This window comes from Scyliorhinus canicula, chromosome 10 (assembly GCF_902713615.1).
Source record: "Scyliorhinus canicula chromosome 10, sScyCan1.1, whole genome shotgun sequence".
Taxonomy (NCBI): Eukaryota; Metazoa; Chordata; class Chondrichthyes; order Carcharhiniformes; family Scyliorhinidae; genus Scyliorhinus; species Scyliorhinus canicula.
The window spans coordinates 138,936,922-138,952,807 of record NC_052155.1 but is presented as its reverse complement, the minus strand read 5'-3'; the positions used below and the strand labels follow the sequence as shown (position 1 = coordinate 138,952,807).

Below are 15,886 nucleotides of genomic sequence, written 5' to 3'. Positions count from 1 at the left end.
GTTTTATGTTCTATAATGGAAAACTCCATTGATCTCGGGCAGGATTTTCCGGTCGCCGGGAAAACACAGCCGGAGATTCCCGCCCAGTGACTAAGTGTCATTGAACAGCAGTGGGGAACTCGCAAAAATTTCAGGACTCCAGGAAAAAGGGCAGGAGAGTGAGACTGGCTAAATTACTATTGCTGAGATCTAGCATGGACACAACAGGCCAAATTACCTCCTACTGTGCTGTAACCATTCCAGGATTCTACCAATTATTCTCATTTTTATTTTTAACATATCTCTCTTCAGATGCCCTCATAACGTGAATTAAAGCTGAATAAAAGGGTGAGGAGTTACATCTTGAGGCAGAAGGTTGGGGAGTTCATAGCGTGATAGTGGAGTGGGATTGCAATGACTTAATAACCACAGAGATGTCAAGTCAATAAATGCATTACTATAACAACAAGTAATGTTTTGATTAAATATTGTTTGTCTGAAATATATCTGCAGTACCTTTTGGACCTGGCAAGATTATATGAGTTGCACAGATGTCTGAGGCAGGACGATGGGTTGCACTGAAGGACAGAGTCTGTACTTGTAGAACTATGAGCAACAACAAAAATTTCTTCATCCGCTCCACCTCCATTCCTCTAGATTTGTTCAACCTGCAAAAACATGAAATGTAATTGTACCTAGAATGTTTAATTATGACTGCATCTGGGTGGTTTTACCCTTGAATGAGAGCGTAAAATGGATAACAAACATTTCCAACTCATCGTATATCATTCCTGGTTTGTATTTTCACAGAAATCGATCGGAATCAGGAGACATTAACTGCCAATCTGCCATTATCTGTTTTGCACGATCACTCAAAATCAATATCTACTCTTTTCACACCTAACAGCCATACTTTTCAAATGCATTTATTTATGTTAAGTTGACTTGACACAACACCTCCAGATATAAAAGCAAAATACTGCAGATGCAGGAAATCGGAAATAAAAACAGAAAATGCTGGATAAACGCAGCAGTTCTGCAGCATCTGTGGATAGAAAAACAAATTTAATGTTTCAAGTCCATATGACTTCCAAAATGTTTTCCAATTAGAAATCCAAGGTTATAGAACATAGAACATATAGAACATAGAACAGTACAGCACAGAACAGGCCCTTCGGCCCTCAATGTGGTGCCGAGCTTTGTCCAAAACCAAGATCAAGCTATCCCACTCCCTGTCATTCTGGTGTGCTCCATGTGCCTATCCAATAACCGCTTGAAAGTTCCTAAAGTGTCTGACTCCACTATCACAGCAGGCAGTCCATTCCACGCCCTAACCACTCTCTGAGTAAAGAACCTACCTTGGATATCCCTCCTATAGGAGGCTTATGTAAAGACAAGACGTGATGGTTCAGTTAGGGCGCTTGAGAGATACAAGTTAGCTAGGAAGGCTCTAAAGAGAGAGCTAAGAAGAGCCAGGAGAGGACATGAGAAGTCTTTGGCAAGTAGGATCAAGGATAACCCTAAAGCTTTCTATAGATATGTCAGGAATAAAAGAATGACTAGGGTAAGAGTAGGGCCAGTCAAGGACAGTAGTGGGAAGTTGTGCGTGGAGTCCGAGGAGATAGGAACATAGAACATAGAACATAGAACAGTACAGCACAGAACAGGCCCTTCGGCCCTCGATGTTGTGCCGAACAATGATCACCCCACTTAAACCCACGTAACCCGTAACCCAACAATCCCCCCATTAACCTTACACTACGGGCAATTTAGCATGGCCAATCCACCTAACCCGCAAATCTTTGGACTGTGGGAGGAAACCGGAGCACCCGGAGGAAACCCACGCGCACACGGGGAGGACGTGCAGACTCCACACAGACAGTGACCCAGCCGGGAATCGAACCTGGGACCCTGGAGCTGTGAAGCATTGATGCTAACCACCATGCTACCGTGAGGCCAGGAGAGGTGCTAAATGAGTATTTTTCGTCTGTGTTCACACAGGAAAAAGACAGTGTTGTCGAGGAGAATATTGAGATACAGGCTACTAGACTAGAAGTGCTTGAGGTTCATAAGGAGGAGGTGTTAGCAATACTGGAAAGTGTGAAAATAGATAAGTCCCCTGGGCCGGATGGGATTTATCCTAGGATTCTCTGGGAAGCTAGGGAGGAGATTGCTGAGCCTTTGGCTTTGATCTTTAAGTCATCTTTGTCTTCAAGAAGGGGAGTAGAGATAACCCCGGTAACAATAGACTAGTGAGCCTTACTTCTGTTGTGGAAAAAGTTTTGGAAAGGTTTATAAGAGATAGGATTTTTAATCATCTGGAAAGGAATAATTTGATTAGGGATAGTCAACATGGTTTTGTGAAGGGTAGGTCGTGCCTCACAAACCTTATTGAGTTCTTCGAGAAGGTGACCAAACAGGTGGATGAGGGTAAAGCAGTTGATGTGGTGTATATGGATTTCAGTAAAGCGTTTGATAAGGTTCCCCACGGTAGGCTATTGCAGAAAATACAGAGGCATGGGATTCAGGGTGATTTAGCAGTTTGGATCAGAAATTGGCTAGCTGATAGAAGACAAAGGGTGGTGGTTGATGGGAAATGTTCAGACTGGTGTCCAGTTACTAGTGGTGTGCCACAAGGCTCTGTTTTGGGCCGCTGCTGTTTGTCATTTTTATAAATGACCTGGAGGAGGGCGTAGAAGGATGGGTGAGTAAATTTGCAGATGACACTAAAGTCGGTGGAGTTGTGGACAGTGCAGAAGGATGTTACAAGTTACAGAGGGACATAGATAAGCTGCAGAGCTGGGCTGACAGGTGGCAAATAGAGTTTAATGCAGAAAAGTGTGAGGTGATTCATTTTGGAAGGAATAACAGAAAGGCAGAGTATGGGCTAATGGTAAGATTCTTGGTAGTGTGGACGAGCAGAGAGATCTCGGTGTCCATGTCCATGGATCCCTGAAAGTTGCCACCCAGGTTGAGAGGATTGTTAAGAAGGCGTACTGTGTGTTAGCTTTTATTGGTAGAGGAATTGAGTTTCGGAGCCATGAGGTCATGTTGCAGTTGTACAAAACTCTGATGCGGCCGCATTTGGAGTATTGAGTGCAGTTCTGGTTGCCGCATTATAGGAAGGATGTGGAAGCATTGGAAAGGGCACAGAGGAGATTTACAAGGATGTTGCCTGGTATGGAGGGAAGATCTTACGAGGAAAGGCTGAAGGACTTGAGACTGTTTTCGTTAGAGAAAAGAAGGCTACGAGGTGACTTAATTGAGGCATACAAGATGATCAGAGGATTAGATAGGATGGACATTGAGAGCCGTTTTCCTCGGATGGTGATGTCCAGCACAAGGGGACATAGCTTTAAATTGAGGGGAGATAGATATAGGACAGATGTCAGAGGTAGATTCTTTGCTCAGAGAGTAAAAAGGGCGTGGAATGCCCTGCCTGCAACAGTAGTGGACTCGCCAACACTAAACGCATTCAAACGGTCATTGGTAGGCATATGGACGATAAGGGAATAGTGTAGATGGGCTTGAGAGGGGTTTCACAGGTCGGCGCAACATCAAGGGCCGAAGGGCATGTACAGCACTGTAATGTTCTATATCTCCCACCCCGAACCTTATAGCCCCCTTGTAACAGTTACATCCACCTGAGGGAATAGTCTCTGAACATCCACTCTATCTATCCCCCTCATCATCTTATAAACCTCTATTAAGTCGCCTCTCATCCTCCTCCGCTCCAAAGAGAAAAGCCCTAGCTCCCTCAACATTTCCTCATAAGACCTATCCTGCAAACCAGGCAGCATCCTGTTAAATCTCCTTTGCAGCCTTTCCAATGCTTCCACATCCTTCCTATAGTGAGGTGACCAGAACTGCACACAATACTCCAAATGTAGTCTCACCAGGGTCATGTACAGTTGCAGCATAACACCACAGGTCTTAAATTCACGCCCCAAGTTAATGAACGCTAACACACTATAGGCCTTCTTCACAGCTCTATCCACTTGAGTGGCAACCTTCAGAGATCTGTGGACATGAACCCCAAGATCTCTCTCTGTTCCTCCACATTCCTCAGAACCCTGCCATTGACCCTGTAATCCGCATTCAAATTTTTCCTACCAAAATGAATCACCTCGCATTTATTAGGGTTAAACTCCATCTGCCATTTTTTGGCCCTGCTCTGCATCCTATCAATGTCTCTTTGCAGCCTACAACAACCCTCCACCTCATCCACTACTTCACCAATCTTAGTGTCATCCACAAATTTACCGACCCACCCTTCAGCCCCCTCCTCCAAGCCATTGATAAAAATCACAAATAGCAGAGGACCCAGCACTGATCCCTGTGGTACACCGCTGGTCACTGGTCTCCAGTCTGAAAATTTTCCATCCATCACCACCCTCTGTCTTCGATGTGAAAGCCAGTTATTCATCCATTTGGCCAGATTTCCCTCTATCCCGCACCTCCTTATTTTCTTCATGAACCGACCATGGGGAACCTTATCAAATGCCTTACTGAAATCCATGTATATGACATCAACTGCTCAACCTTCATCTACACACTTAGTTACCTCCTCAAAGAATTCAATCAAATTTGTGAGGCAAGACTTACCCTTCACAAATCCGTGTTTACTATCCCGGATTAAGCTGCATCTTTCCAAATGGTCATAAATCCTATCCTTCAGGACCTTTCCATTAACATACCGACCACCGAAGTGAGACTAACTGACCTATAATTACCAGGGTCATTCCTATTCCTTTTCTTGAACAGAGGAACAACATTTGCCACTCTCCAGTCCTCTGGCACTATTCCCATAGACAGTGAGGACCCAAAGATCAAAGCCAAAGGCACTGCAATCTCATCCCTTGCCTCCCAAAGAATCCTTGGATTCCATCCTTGGATATCCCATTTGGCCCAGGGGACTTGTCGACCCTCAGGTTTTTTAAAATTGCTAATACATCCTTCCTCAGGCCTCCTCCAGCCTACCTGCCTGTATCACACTCTCATCCTCAAAAACATGGCTCCTCTCCTTGGTGAACACTGAAGAAAAGTATTCATTCAACGCCTCTCCTATTTCTTTTTTAGAATTAGAACAGTACAGCACAGAACAGGCCCTTCGGCCCTCGATGTTGTGCCGAGCAATGATCACCCTACTCAAGCCCACGTATCCACCCTATACCAGTAACCCAACAACCCCCATTAACCTTATTTTTTAGGACATTAAGGGCAATTTAGCCTGGCCAGTCCACCTAACCCGCACATCTTTGGACTGTGGGAGGAAACCGGAGCACCCGGAGAAAACCCACGCACACACGGGGAGGACGTGCAGACTCCGCACAGACAGTGACCCAGCCGGGAATCGAACCTGGGACCCTGGAGCTGTGAAGCATTGATGCTAACCACCATGCTACCGTGCTGCCCCTGAAATCATGTTGCTTGACCAATGGAAAACCTCATCGAAGGGCTCGCCCGGGATTTGAACCCGGGACCTCTCGCAAATTCCGACAGCGAGACACCCAAAGCGTGAATCATACCCCTAGACCAACGAGCCCCTGACACCATGCACAAGTTTCCACTACTGTCCTTGACCGGCCCTAACCTCACCCTGGTCATTCTTTTATTTCTCACATAAGAGTAAAAAGCCTTGGGGTTTTCCTTGATCCGACCCGCCAAGGACTTCTCATGCTCCCTCCTAGCTCTCCTAAGCCAATTTTTATATTACAGCATATAGAAAATTGCAATATATAATGTTATACTCTAGGACAAAAATACATAATTTATGTTGGGGCAATGTTCAATGTTTGATTTATCTATAATGGACGGGATTCTCTGTCCCGCCGCGCCCGTTTTCCGGTGCTGTGCGTCCCCGCTGGCAGCAGGATTCTCAGTCCCACCAGCTGCCCAATGGGGTTTCCTATTGTGGGCAGCCCCACGCCGTTGTAAATCCATGGGCATGGGCGCACTGCCGGCAAAATGGAGGATTCCGCCGATGGAGAATCCAGCCCAATATATCTTCTGTGACGTTACTTACAGGAAGCTGTTCGATTGGAACAGAAGGATCAGATGGTATAATAGACAATATATCATTATAATGCATTGAGGAGTTACAGTAACATAGAACATACAGTGCAGAAGGAGGCCATTCGGCCCATCGAGTCTGCACCGACTCACTTAAACCCTCACTTCCACCCCATCCCCGTAACCCAATAACCCCATCTAACCATTTTGGACACTAAGTGCAATTTATCATGGCCAATCCACCTAACCTGCACGTCTGTGGGAGGAAACCGGAGCGCCCGGAAGAAACCCACGCAGACACGGGGAGAACGTGCAGACTCCGCACAGACAGTGACCCAAGTGGGAAATTGAACCTGGGACTCCGGCGCTGTGAAGCCACAGTGCCATCCACTTGTGCTACCGTGCTGAATGTTAGCAATTAAAAATTGGAACAAAATTGGAAATTAGGAGATTGCAAAGATGAAAATAAGTTGAAATAAACCAGTGTATAATTTATAATATTTTTGCAAAGTACATTTATAGATGTAATGTATACAGCTAAATGATTTGGTGGTGGCAATTAACGTGCACACAGTAATTGTTGGTGTGATGAAGTCCAAAGAGGAAAGAAATTCAGGGCAGTTATATTGAAGACAGGGGTGCAAAAAAGGGAGGATAGATAACTCCTATTAATGGGACTATTAAAGCATTGTATTCAATGCGAATGAGAACTAGTAAAAGCTGAATTTGATTTCGCCAGTGTCTGCTCGCCTTCTCCTGATTACCACAATTGGACAGGCACATGCAAAAGGGAATTAACGTAGTACAGTACCATTTCCACATTTATACCCTTCAGAACACTGGATATTTAGAACACCCTGAGCCTTCCTGACATCCACCGATGATAATGTATCTAAAGATGTTACATTGTAGAATTCCAGTTCTTTTCCCGCACCTAGTGGGGCACTAAGGCAGATTTTTGTCTGTCGCCAAAGCTGTAATTCCTAGGACAGGTTGCTAATCTGTCGCCAGAGCCTTATAGCTTGAGGGGCGCCACTCCACATCAACAATGGCTGACCAGGATTCTCTCCTGCTCTTATTGTCAGCTACTGGCATGTTTGGAAGGATTTGCAGGTTGATACACTCGACCTGTTTGACTGCATGAATGCACCTTCCTTGGCCATCAAATCATGGGATGGACAGGTGGCATGGTGCCAAGGGCCAGAGCCTGAGGGGGCCAAGTCCATGAAAGGGGGGATGACGGTGATGTTAAGGGTGGGTATGAAGGGGCCTCATAAATGTTAGGGGGGGTGAAGAGTGGGGGTCCTGAAAGGCAGGGCCTGAAAGGGGGGTAGATAGGCCTGGAAAAGGGGGGCCCTCATCGACTCCATAGTGGGGTGTCCTCACTCAGAGGTGTATGGGGTAATGCACATGTGTTCAGGAAGTAATATTGTCCTTGGGTGGGGGGCTTAGAGATCGGGGCACCAATTCAGTCTGATCTCTGAGGAACCGGTCTCACTGGTGAGTTTAGCTCCCCATTGCTGAAAAAATGCCTTTATTTTATGTAAATTTAGACTACCCAATTCTTTTTTTCCAATTAAAGGGCAATTTAGCATGGCCATTCCACCTACTCTGCACATCTTTGGGTTGTGGGGGTGAGACCCACACAGACACGGGGAGAATGTGCAAACTCCACATGGACAGTGACCTGGGGCCGGAATCGAACCCAGGTTCTCAGCACTGTGAGGCAGCAGTGCTAACCACTGCACTCCTGTGCCACCCATTGCCGGAAAAATTCTAAGGGCAAGATTTTCTAGAAGGATTTCTAAGTTCTTTTGTGGCAGGTTTTTCTGTGCGTTTCTGCTGGTGGGTTCCCCACCACTATTCAATGACACTTATGGTAGCATTCCCTGGCTGCGCCTGCTCTGCAATCGGAGAATCCAGCCCGAGGTCAATGGACTTTTCCATTGTCCTCATCTCGCCCGTGGCGATCTTGCGGGGGCAGGGCGGAGGGACCCTGGGGAGTTTCTCACCGGTTTAGCCCACAATTAGGGCATGATTCTCTTGCCACTTTGCACTGAAGTGGGAGCACAACACAGCTGGTGAATCCCGGGAGAGGCCTCCAACCGACCTTCCGACAGTCTCCGTGCCTCGCGGGATTCACCAAAGTCCCCTAAGACGTCGGAGCCGGACCTCCGCCCAAAGGGGCCCACACGGCACACACGGAAGTAGGTCGGTTACGACCTACCTGCCTGGGATCCACCGCCCTCCGTCAATTCTCTGGCCTCCCCAGGGATGCTGCAGCTGGGCGCCGAACAGTGCTGGTCCACACAAACGTGGACCAGGTGGAACGATACCCAGGGGGTCTCCTGGAACATTGGAGACCCCAGGGTGGTCAGGGTAAGTGCAGGGTGGCTTCCTGATCCTCCACCGGGATGCCACTGCTAGGCCAGCACAAGCATTGCCTGGGTGCCAGGGTGGCAGTGCAAGGGTGCCCAGGTGCCAGCGTGGCACTGCTAAGGGCCAGGGGGCAAGGGGGTCATGCCCGTGAAATGAGGGTGGGAGAGTTTGTAGGGTAGGGGAGTGCAGGGCAGGTAAGTAGGGACCTCGGGAATATTGGAAGTGGGTGACTGGTGGGGATCACAGAGCTAGGGGCTGCTGTAAGGAGGCTTGGGGGGGCCTGAAGAGGGAGAACCCCCAAGAACCCCATAGCGTTGTGCCTTCACTTGGAGGGTGTGAGGCAGTGCCCATGTGTGTGTGGAAGGTGCTATTTCCCATGGGTGCGGGTGTGTGGGGGACCCACACTTAGGATCGGGGCACCCTTTCAAAATGGCATCCTGATCTCTGAGTTCAGCTCCCCAGCGCTGAATAAAATTCTAAGGACGCGATTCTCCGGAAAAAGTTTTGAGTGTGGTAGCGAGCAGGAATTGCCACGAGCGTCCCTGCACTCAGCCCAGCGAGGCCGGTAACGCTATTCAACGTGAATTGGTCTACTCATGAGGCCTCACGGACTTCTTGCCACAAATGAAGGCTCGCCAGTTGATTCGCCTGGACCATGCTCATCAACCCCCCGCTAAGAAGGTTGAGCAGCACTTCAGCTGGACTTGCTCAGCCAACACCAGCCAGCTCGTAATAATGGCGCCAGGGAGGCTAGCCCCAACATTCGGGGATAGAACATAGAACATACAGTGCAGAAGGAGGCCATTCGGCCCATCGAGTCTGCACCGACCCCTTAAGCCCTCATTTCCACCCTATCCCCGTAATCCAATCACCCCTCCTAACCTTTTGGGTCACTAAGGGCAATTTAGCATGGCCAATCCACATAACCTGCACGTCTTTGGACTGTGGGTGGAAACTGGAGCACCCGGAGGAAACCCATGCAGACACGAGGAGAATGTGCAGACTCCGCACAGACAGTGACCCAACAGGAAATCGAACCTGGGACCCTGGCGCTGTGAAGTCACAGTGCTAATCACTTGTGCTATCATGCTGTCCATAACTGGCTTATGGGATGCTACCTTTGGGAGGCTGCTGGATGCCCTGGAGGCCCAGTTCCACTGAATGGCCCGAAGAGTCTGCCACAAGGTGCTTAGTGCTGCCTGGTTTTAGATAGCGGCAGCCGTCAGCCTGGGGAGTGTGACCAGGAGGACTGGCCTCCAGTGCCGTAAGAAGATCAACGACCTACACCAGCAGCACAAGCGAATATACACCAATGGGATTTCCCATTGTAACCATCACACGCCGCCTCAGGACCTAAAGATGCTGACCAGGCCGGCTCCTAGGAGATTGGAGCGATCTTTTTAAAGGATGGACCAGCCTCCAGATAATCCTACAGTACCCCCTATTGACCAGCAGAGTCCCCTCTTCCCCACTCACAAGCATCAGCGCCCACCATCGCTGCTACCTGTATCTCCCCACCCAAAGTTATCAGTGCCCGCAATGGGGTTGCCGTAAGGCCCCTCCCCATTTAAGAATTCCCCTCTCAAGCCCCTCTTTTATGCACCCCCAATACCCTAATTCTTCCCCCTTTCATGGTCATGCCCGCACTCAGGGTCATGCCTTGGCAGTGCCCCTTGGCAGCCTTGCGATTGCCTCCTTGCAACCTGACCCCTTAGCACCCAGGCAGTGTCAATCTGGAAGTGCCAGGCCTTGGCCCAGCAACCTGAGAGCTCCAAAGACCTCGGCACTCTCTGACATGGCCAGCACATTTGGTCTCCATTTATGGAGTGATTCCCATCGGCCTCGGCCTCACGCTGCGCCGGCAGGGACGGAGAATCCCAGGATTCAGAAGGCTCCAGCTATGAATAGTCTGAGAATAATAATAATAATCTTTATTGTCACAAGTAGGCTTGCATCAACACTGCAATGAAGTTACTGTGTAAAGCCCCGAGTCGTCACATTCCAGCACCTGTTCGGGTACACAGAGGGAGAATTCCGAATGTCCAAATTACCTAGCAGCACGTCTTTCGGGACATGTGGGAGGAAGCCGGAGCACCCGGAGGAAACCCACGCAAATGCGAGGAGAACCTGCAGACTCTGCACAGACAGTGACCCAAGCTGGGAATCAAACCAGGGACTTTGGTGCTGTGAAGCAACAGAGCTAACCATTGTGCTGTCTATTTAAATGCTCATTTAAGTATGTTCAGCTGGTTCAGGCCCTCATGTCAGGTGCTGCGGGCCAGGAGCATCATGCTCCCGTCCCTGACCGTGTTTCAGGGCTCGCTCACCGTTCTCCAGGAATAGTGGGAGGTGCACCAGGCCAAATGTGGGGAGAGTTGCACCCTGTATGGCAATGACCAAACAATAGTGACTGTCAGATCATTTTCATCCTGATTTTTATTTGTTCTGATAGGTACTTTCCTTATTTTAGGTTCCATTCTAAGTTGACTGTTAGCAATCTTTTAACTTTTCTTCCTGATTCCTGATGGAAGTTTGCCCTCCTTGTTTTATTTCTTTCTATTGATAGATAGGAAATTAAAAATTTGCCTTAAGGCAAGAGTTCCTTTTATCCCTGAACATGAGAACTAATGTTGCAACCATAGTGATGAATGGCAATAGACTGCTGAACCTGTATTTGATCTGAATTCTCTGTTTGGGAGATTCTCCTGCTGGCGAGGAATCGCCTCCTCATTTGCACTCACACTGGGAATGAGAATCCAATCCCTTGCCATGCAAAGTCATGCAAGGCAGAACTTGCGAGGGATTCCCTCGTGAATCCTGCTTTTGGGTTGCCATTTTGAGCAGGCAGCCTGATGGTGAGGTCTGGCAGCTGGGGCGCCTATCGCCTGCAAAGCAATTCCGCCCCCCCCCCCCCCCCCCTGCTCCCCACAGTACAAGAGTGACCCAACCACCCACCGGAGACTCCCACCAGAGACCCCCACCAATAAGAGAACCCCGCAAGCAGAAACACCCCCCTTACCCCCACTCCATAAGAGAGATTCCTGCCTGGAAACCGCACCATGACAGAAACCTCTGCCTGGGAGCTGGAGAACAATCCAGACAGAGACAGTGAAAAAAGAATCACTGCTTTAAAACTCACCTGTGCCCTCTACCTGTTGGCTCAAGCAGAGGAAGCAGCACCTGTAAATTCCTAGAAAGGGAAAACTACATCAGTTGGGTTGAACCCCCTCAGAACTTTGTTCTGCAAGGCATAATTCACATCAATGGGAACTTGATTTTACTAGATGGTGATTGCATAGAGCCAGCTGTATGGATTGTTTAATCTTCTTTCCCTCAATACTTTGGCGGCACGGTAACACAGTGGTTAGCAATGTTGCTTCACAACTCCAGGGTCCCAGGTTCGATTCCCACCTTGGATCACTGCCTGTGCGGAGTCTGCATTTTCTCCCTGTGTCTGCGTGGGATTCCTCCGGGTGCTCTGGTTTCCTCCCACAGTCCAAAGATGCGCAGGTTAAGTGGATTGACCATGCTAAATTGCTGTTAGTGTCCAAAAAGGTTAGGTGCGGTTACTGGGTTATGGAATTGGGATGGATTTGTGGGCTTAAGTTTGGTGCTCTTTGCAAGGGCCGGTACAGACTCGATAGACTGACGGTCCAACTGCACTGTAGATTCTATGATTCTATGACTGCTGTGCAACTAACCACAATGTTTAGAAACATCTAGCAAAAATTAGAGCTTTTGGACCACATCAAAGGCTGTTAAGTGCTTTCTGCAGAGACTAACAGGAAGTGAGACCACTTAACTGCCTTTGACATGGTAGAAGACTTTGTGTAGATTTCTTTCTAACCATCTATAATAATTGACGTAACACAGACCGTGGGAGGGTGGAAAATGCAGAGGGGGGGTCAGGATAGCGATGATGGATTAGGCCAAATGCCATGTGAAACTGGCAATGATAAGGGCCTCCCTGGCACTCTGGGTTTGATAGATTCTCTCTGCTGCCACCTGTTCTCCAGCCTCCTGCTGGTCCTCCAGTTCCTCCCCAGCATCGTCTGCCAGTTCCTACTCGTTCAGCAGCCCCCTCGTCGTCCTTGTCTTCCTCCTCAGAAGTATCCACTTGTTGCTCCTCCTTCACCTCCAGAACATTGCCTTGCTGCTGTGTCAGGTGGTGGAGAATACAGCAGACCACAAAGTGTGCAACCCTCTGGTGTACTGCAGGGCAACACCAGAGTGATTGAGGCATTGGACCTGCATGTTGAGCAGACTGGAGACTTGGGCGGAGAGATGGCAGATGGAGTTTAATCTGGATAAATGTGAGGTAATACATTTTCGAAGGTCTAATACAGGTAGTGAATAAACAGTGAATGGTAGAACCCTCAAGAGCATTGACAGTCAGAGAGATCTAGGTGTACAGGTCACTGAAAGGAGAAACACGGGTGGAGAAGGTAGTCAAGAAGGCATACAGCATGCTTGCCTTCATTGGCTGGGGCATTGAGTATAAAAATTGGCAAGTCTTGTTGCAGCTGTATAGAATCTTAGTTAGGCCACACTTGGAGTATAGTGTTAAATTCTGGTCGCCACACTACCAGAAGGATGTGGAGGCTTTGGAGAGGGTGCAGAAGAGATTTACCAGGCTGTTGCGTGGTATGGAGGGCATTATCAATGAGGAGAGGTTGAATAAACTTGGTTTGGTCTCACTGGAACGACGGAGGTTGAGGGGTGACCTGATAGAGGTCCACAAAATTATATGGGGCATAGACAGAGTGGATAGTCAGAAACTTTTTACCAGGGTAGAGGGGTCAGTTACAAGGGGGCATAGGTTTAAGGTGCGGGGGGCAAGATTTAGAGGAGATGTACGAGGCACGCTTTTCACACAGAGGGTAGTGGGTGCCTGGAACTCGCTGCCGGAGGAGGTGGTGGAAGCAGGGACGATAGTGACATTTAAGGGGCATCTTGACAAACACATGAATAGGATGGGAGGACAGGGAAATGGACCCTGGAAGTGTAGTAGATTTTAGTTTAGATGGGCAGCATGATCGGTGCAGGCTTGGACAGCCGAAGGGCCTGTTCCGGTGCTGTACTTTTCTTTGTTCTTTGTTGATGCACAGCTCAATGACAGGCTGGGTGGCCGTATGGGTCTCGTTGTCCCCCTATCTCCACATCGGTCACTCCATACTGGCGTCATTAGCCAAGTTCTAAGCAGGCATCGCTTATCCCCAAGAGTCAACCAGCCTTCCTGGGGTGGCCCTCGAAGTGGTTGTGGATGATGACTGCCCCAGGATGTAGCTATCATGGACACTCCCTGGGAATCATGCACGCACGTGCATGCTCATTATGTGTTGGTCACAAACAAGCTGTATGTTCAGGGAGTGGAAGCCCTTCCTGTTACTGTAGCGCACTCCCAGCTGGCCTGGTGAGCGCAAGATGACGTGCGAGCAGTCTATCAGCCCCTGGACCTGGAACATCCCGGCGATGGTAGATAATCCTGGTGCCCAGGCATCATGTGGGGCTTGGTCCGTGTCAAAGTTTATATAATTTTCAGCTCAGGCAAATAGGCTATCCGTGACCTGTCAGATGCACCTGTGGGTTGTGGCCTGAGAGATGCCACACAGGTCCCTGCTCGAGCCCTGGAATGATCCTGAGGTGTAGAAGTTCAGGGCTGCAGTGACCTTGAAGGTCACCGGGAGCGGTGTCCTCCTCCTCCATGTGATGCCAAGTCAGCAAGGGTGCTGGTCCTTACTCCGTTGCAATCATCCACCACCCCGGCCATGGACAAGTCCCGGGCCTGAGGCCCAGCCGCTGCGTGTTGGGATGTTGGCTCCTGCATCATTGGGGTTGCTTCCTGCAATGTTCAGGCACTGTGTCCCGGCACCATGGTCTAATTCGGATGCTAGGCAATAACTCCCACATGCTAACTTGCACGCCTACCCACGGAAATCCACTTGGGATGTGTGAAGTGCTCACTTAACTACGATTGCCAATATCCTATCAGCAATAGACCTCAGCAGTCTGTGGGATTTAAGGGTTGTCGGTGGGCCAAACAGGAAGGGACTAGTGTTCTCTCTGGATTGGGTACACACGGTCCAGGGGTTTCCACCCCAGCAGAAACCCGCTACCTCAGCTCTGACACCCCACGACCCATGGCGGACCACACCACCTGGGCCTGGACTCCCCAGGTTGCCCCCGTTTGCCCCCCCCACCCCCTTCCAAGCACAGGGACAGCTAGCCCAGAGCCCCCCGTCTCTTTGCCTGTGAACGAAGATGGCTACTCACCTCCTCAGGTCCCCGCATCAGCTCATCCACCAGGAGTACAAATTGGTGCCACGTGACCACTTGCTGGGGAGGCGACTATGGCGGGATCGGAACCTCGCCTACGGGAGCTGGCCAGTTGCATCACAAATGGTTTGGTGCCCGGCGTGGGTCTCAGTTTTGGCCTCTCCCACTATTTATTGGCCTCGTCGCGCTCTCGCTCGAGCACAACGAGGCATCTGAATTGCACCCTTAGAAATATTTTGGTTGAATTCCCCCTATTATGCCACACAGAGAGCTTCCTGGCCAATCATTTACATACGAACAAACAAATTAGGAGCAGGAGTCGGCCATTAGGTCCTTCAAATCTGTTGTGTCATTCAATAAGATCATGGTTGATCTGATTGTGGCCTCAAATTCACTTTCTGTCTACCCCCAAAACCTTTGAAGCAAAACTGAACAAGAGACAGCTAACATTCACCAAGGATAATTAAGGTCATATGGATTAAAAATGAGACTTTACTTTAAGTGTTTGGTAGGTGGAAAGCAGGCGTGTGCACAAAGATCTCCTGAAATGTTTCCATACTCGGATTTCTGAAATGCGTCCAGTCCAGATGGTTTTACAGGCTTTACTGCCAGCTACCTAAATCAAGCATTGGTGACCTTTCATATCAACAAAAAACCCCAAACCTGTGGAGGAGTAGGAGCATTGTGTTAATGTCCCTGAACTAGCATTCCAGATTCCCAGGATAATGCCAAGGAAACCTTGGCATACCCCTTGGTAAGCGATGGAATTTGCTTTTAATTCATAAAATCTGGAATTGAGAGCTAGTCTCAGTAATGATGAAGTAATCAGAACTTCATTAGTCATTCACCCCACATCTACGTGGGTTTCCTCCAGGTGCTCTGGTTTCTTCACACAGTCCAAAGATGTGCAAGTTCGGTGGATTGGCCATGCTACATTGTCCCTTGGTAACCCTAATTTGGTGTCCATATATGTGCAAGTTAGGTGGAGTTATGGGGTTACATTGATAGGGTGGGGGGAGTGGGCCTAGGTAGGTTGCTCTTTCGCAGGGTCAGTGGCAACTTAATTTGCCAAATGGCGTCCTTCTGCACTGTCGGAATCCTTTAGTTCCATGGATTTAATGGATTATTAATTGTTGTAAAATCCCATCACTAATGCCCTTCATAGAACCATAGAATCCCTAGAGTGCAGAAGGAGGCTATTCGGCCCATCGAGTGTGCACCAACCCTCTAATAGAGCATT

The 15,886-nt window shown here is 48.8% G+C and overlaps 1 protein-coding gene across 2 annotated transcripts in view; it reads right to left on the bottom strand.

The window, feature by feature from the left end:
- The window catches only part of LOC119972680 (collectin-10-like), an 86,179-nt gene that overhangs the window by 66,978 nt on the left and 3,315 nt on the right, over positions 1-15,886 (bottom strand). For both annotated transcript variants that reach the window (XM_038809784.1, XM_038809785.1), the window contains exon 2: positions 496-647. In XM_038809784.1, coding sequence (XP_038665712.1) covers positions 496-647 — 152 coding nt within the window. The remainder of the gene's footprint in view (positions 1-495; positions 648-15,886) is intronic.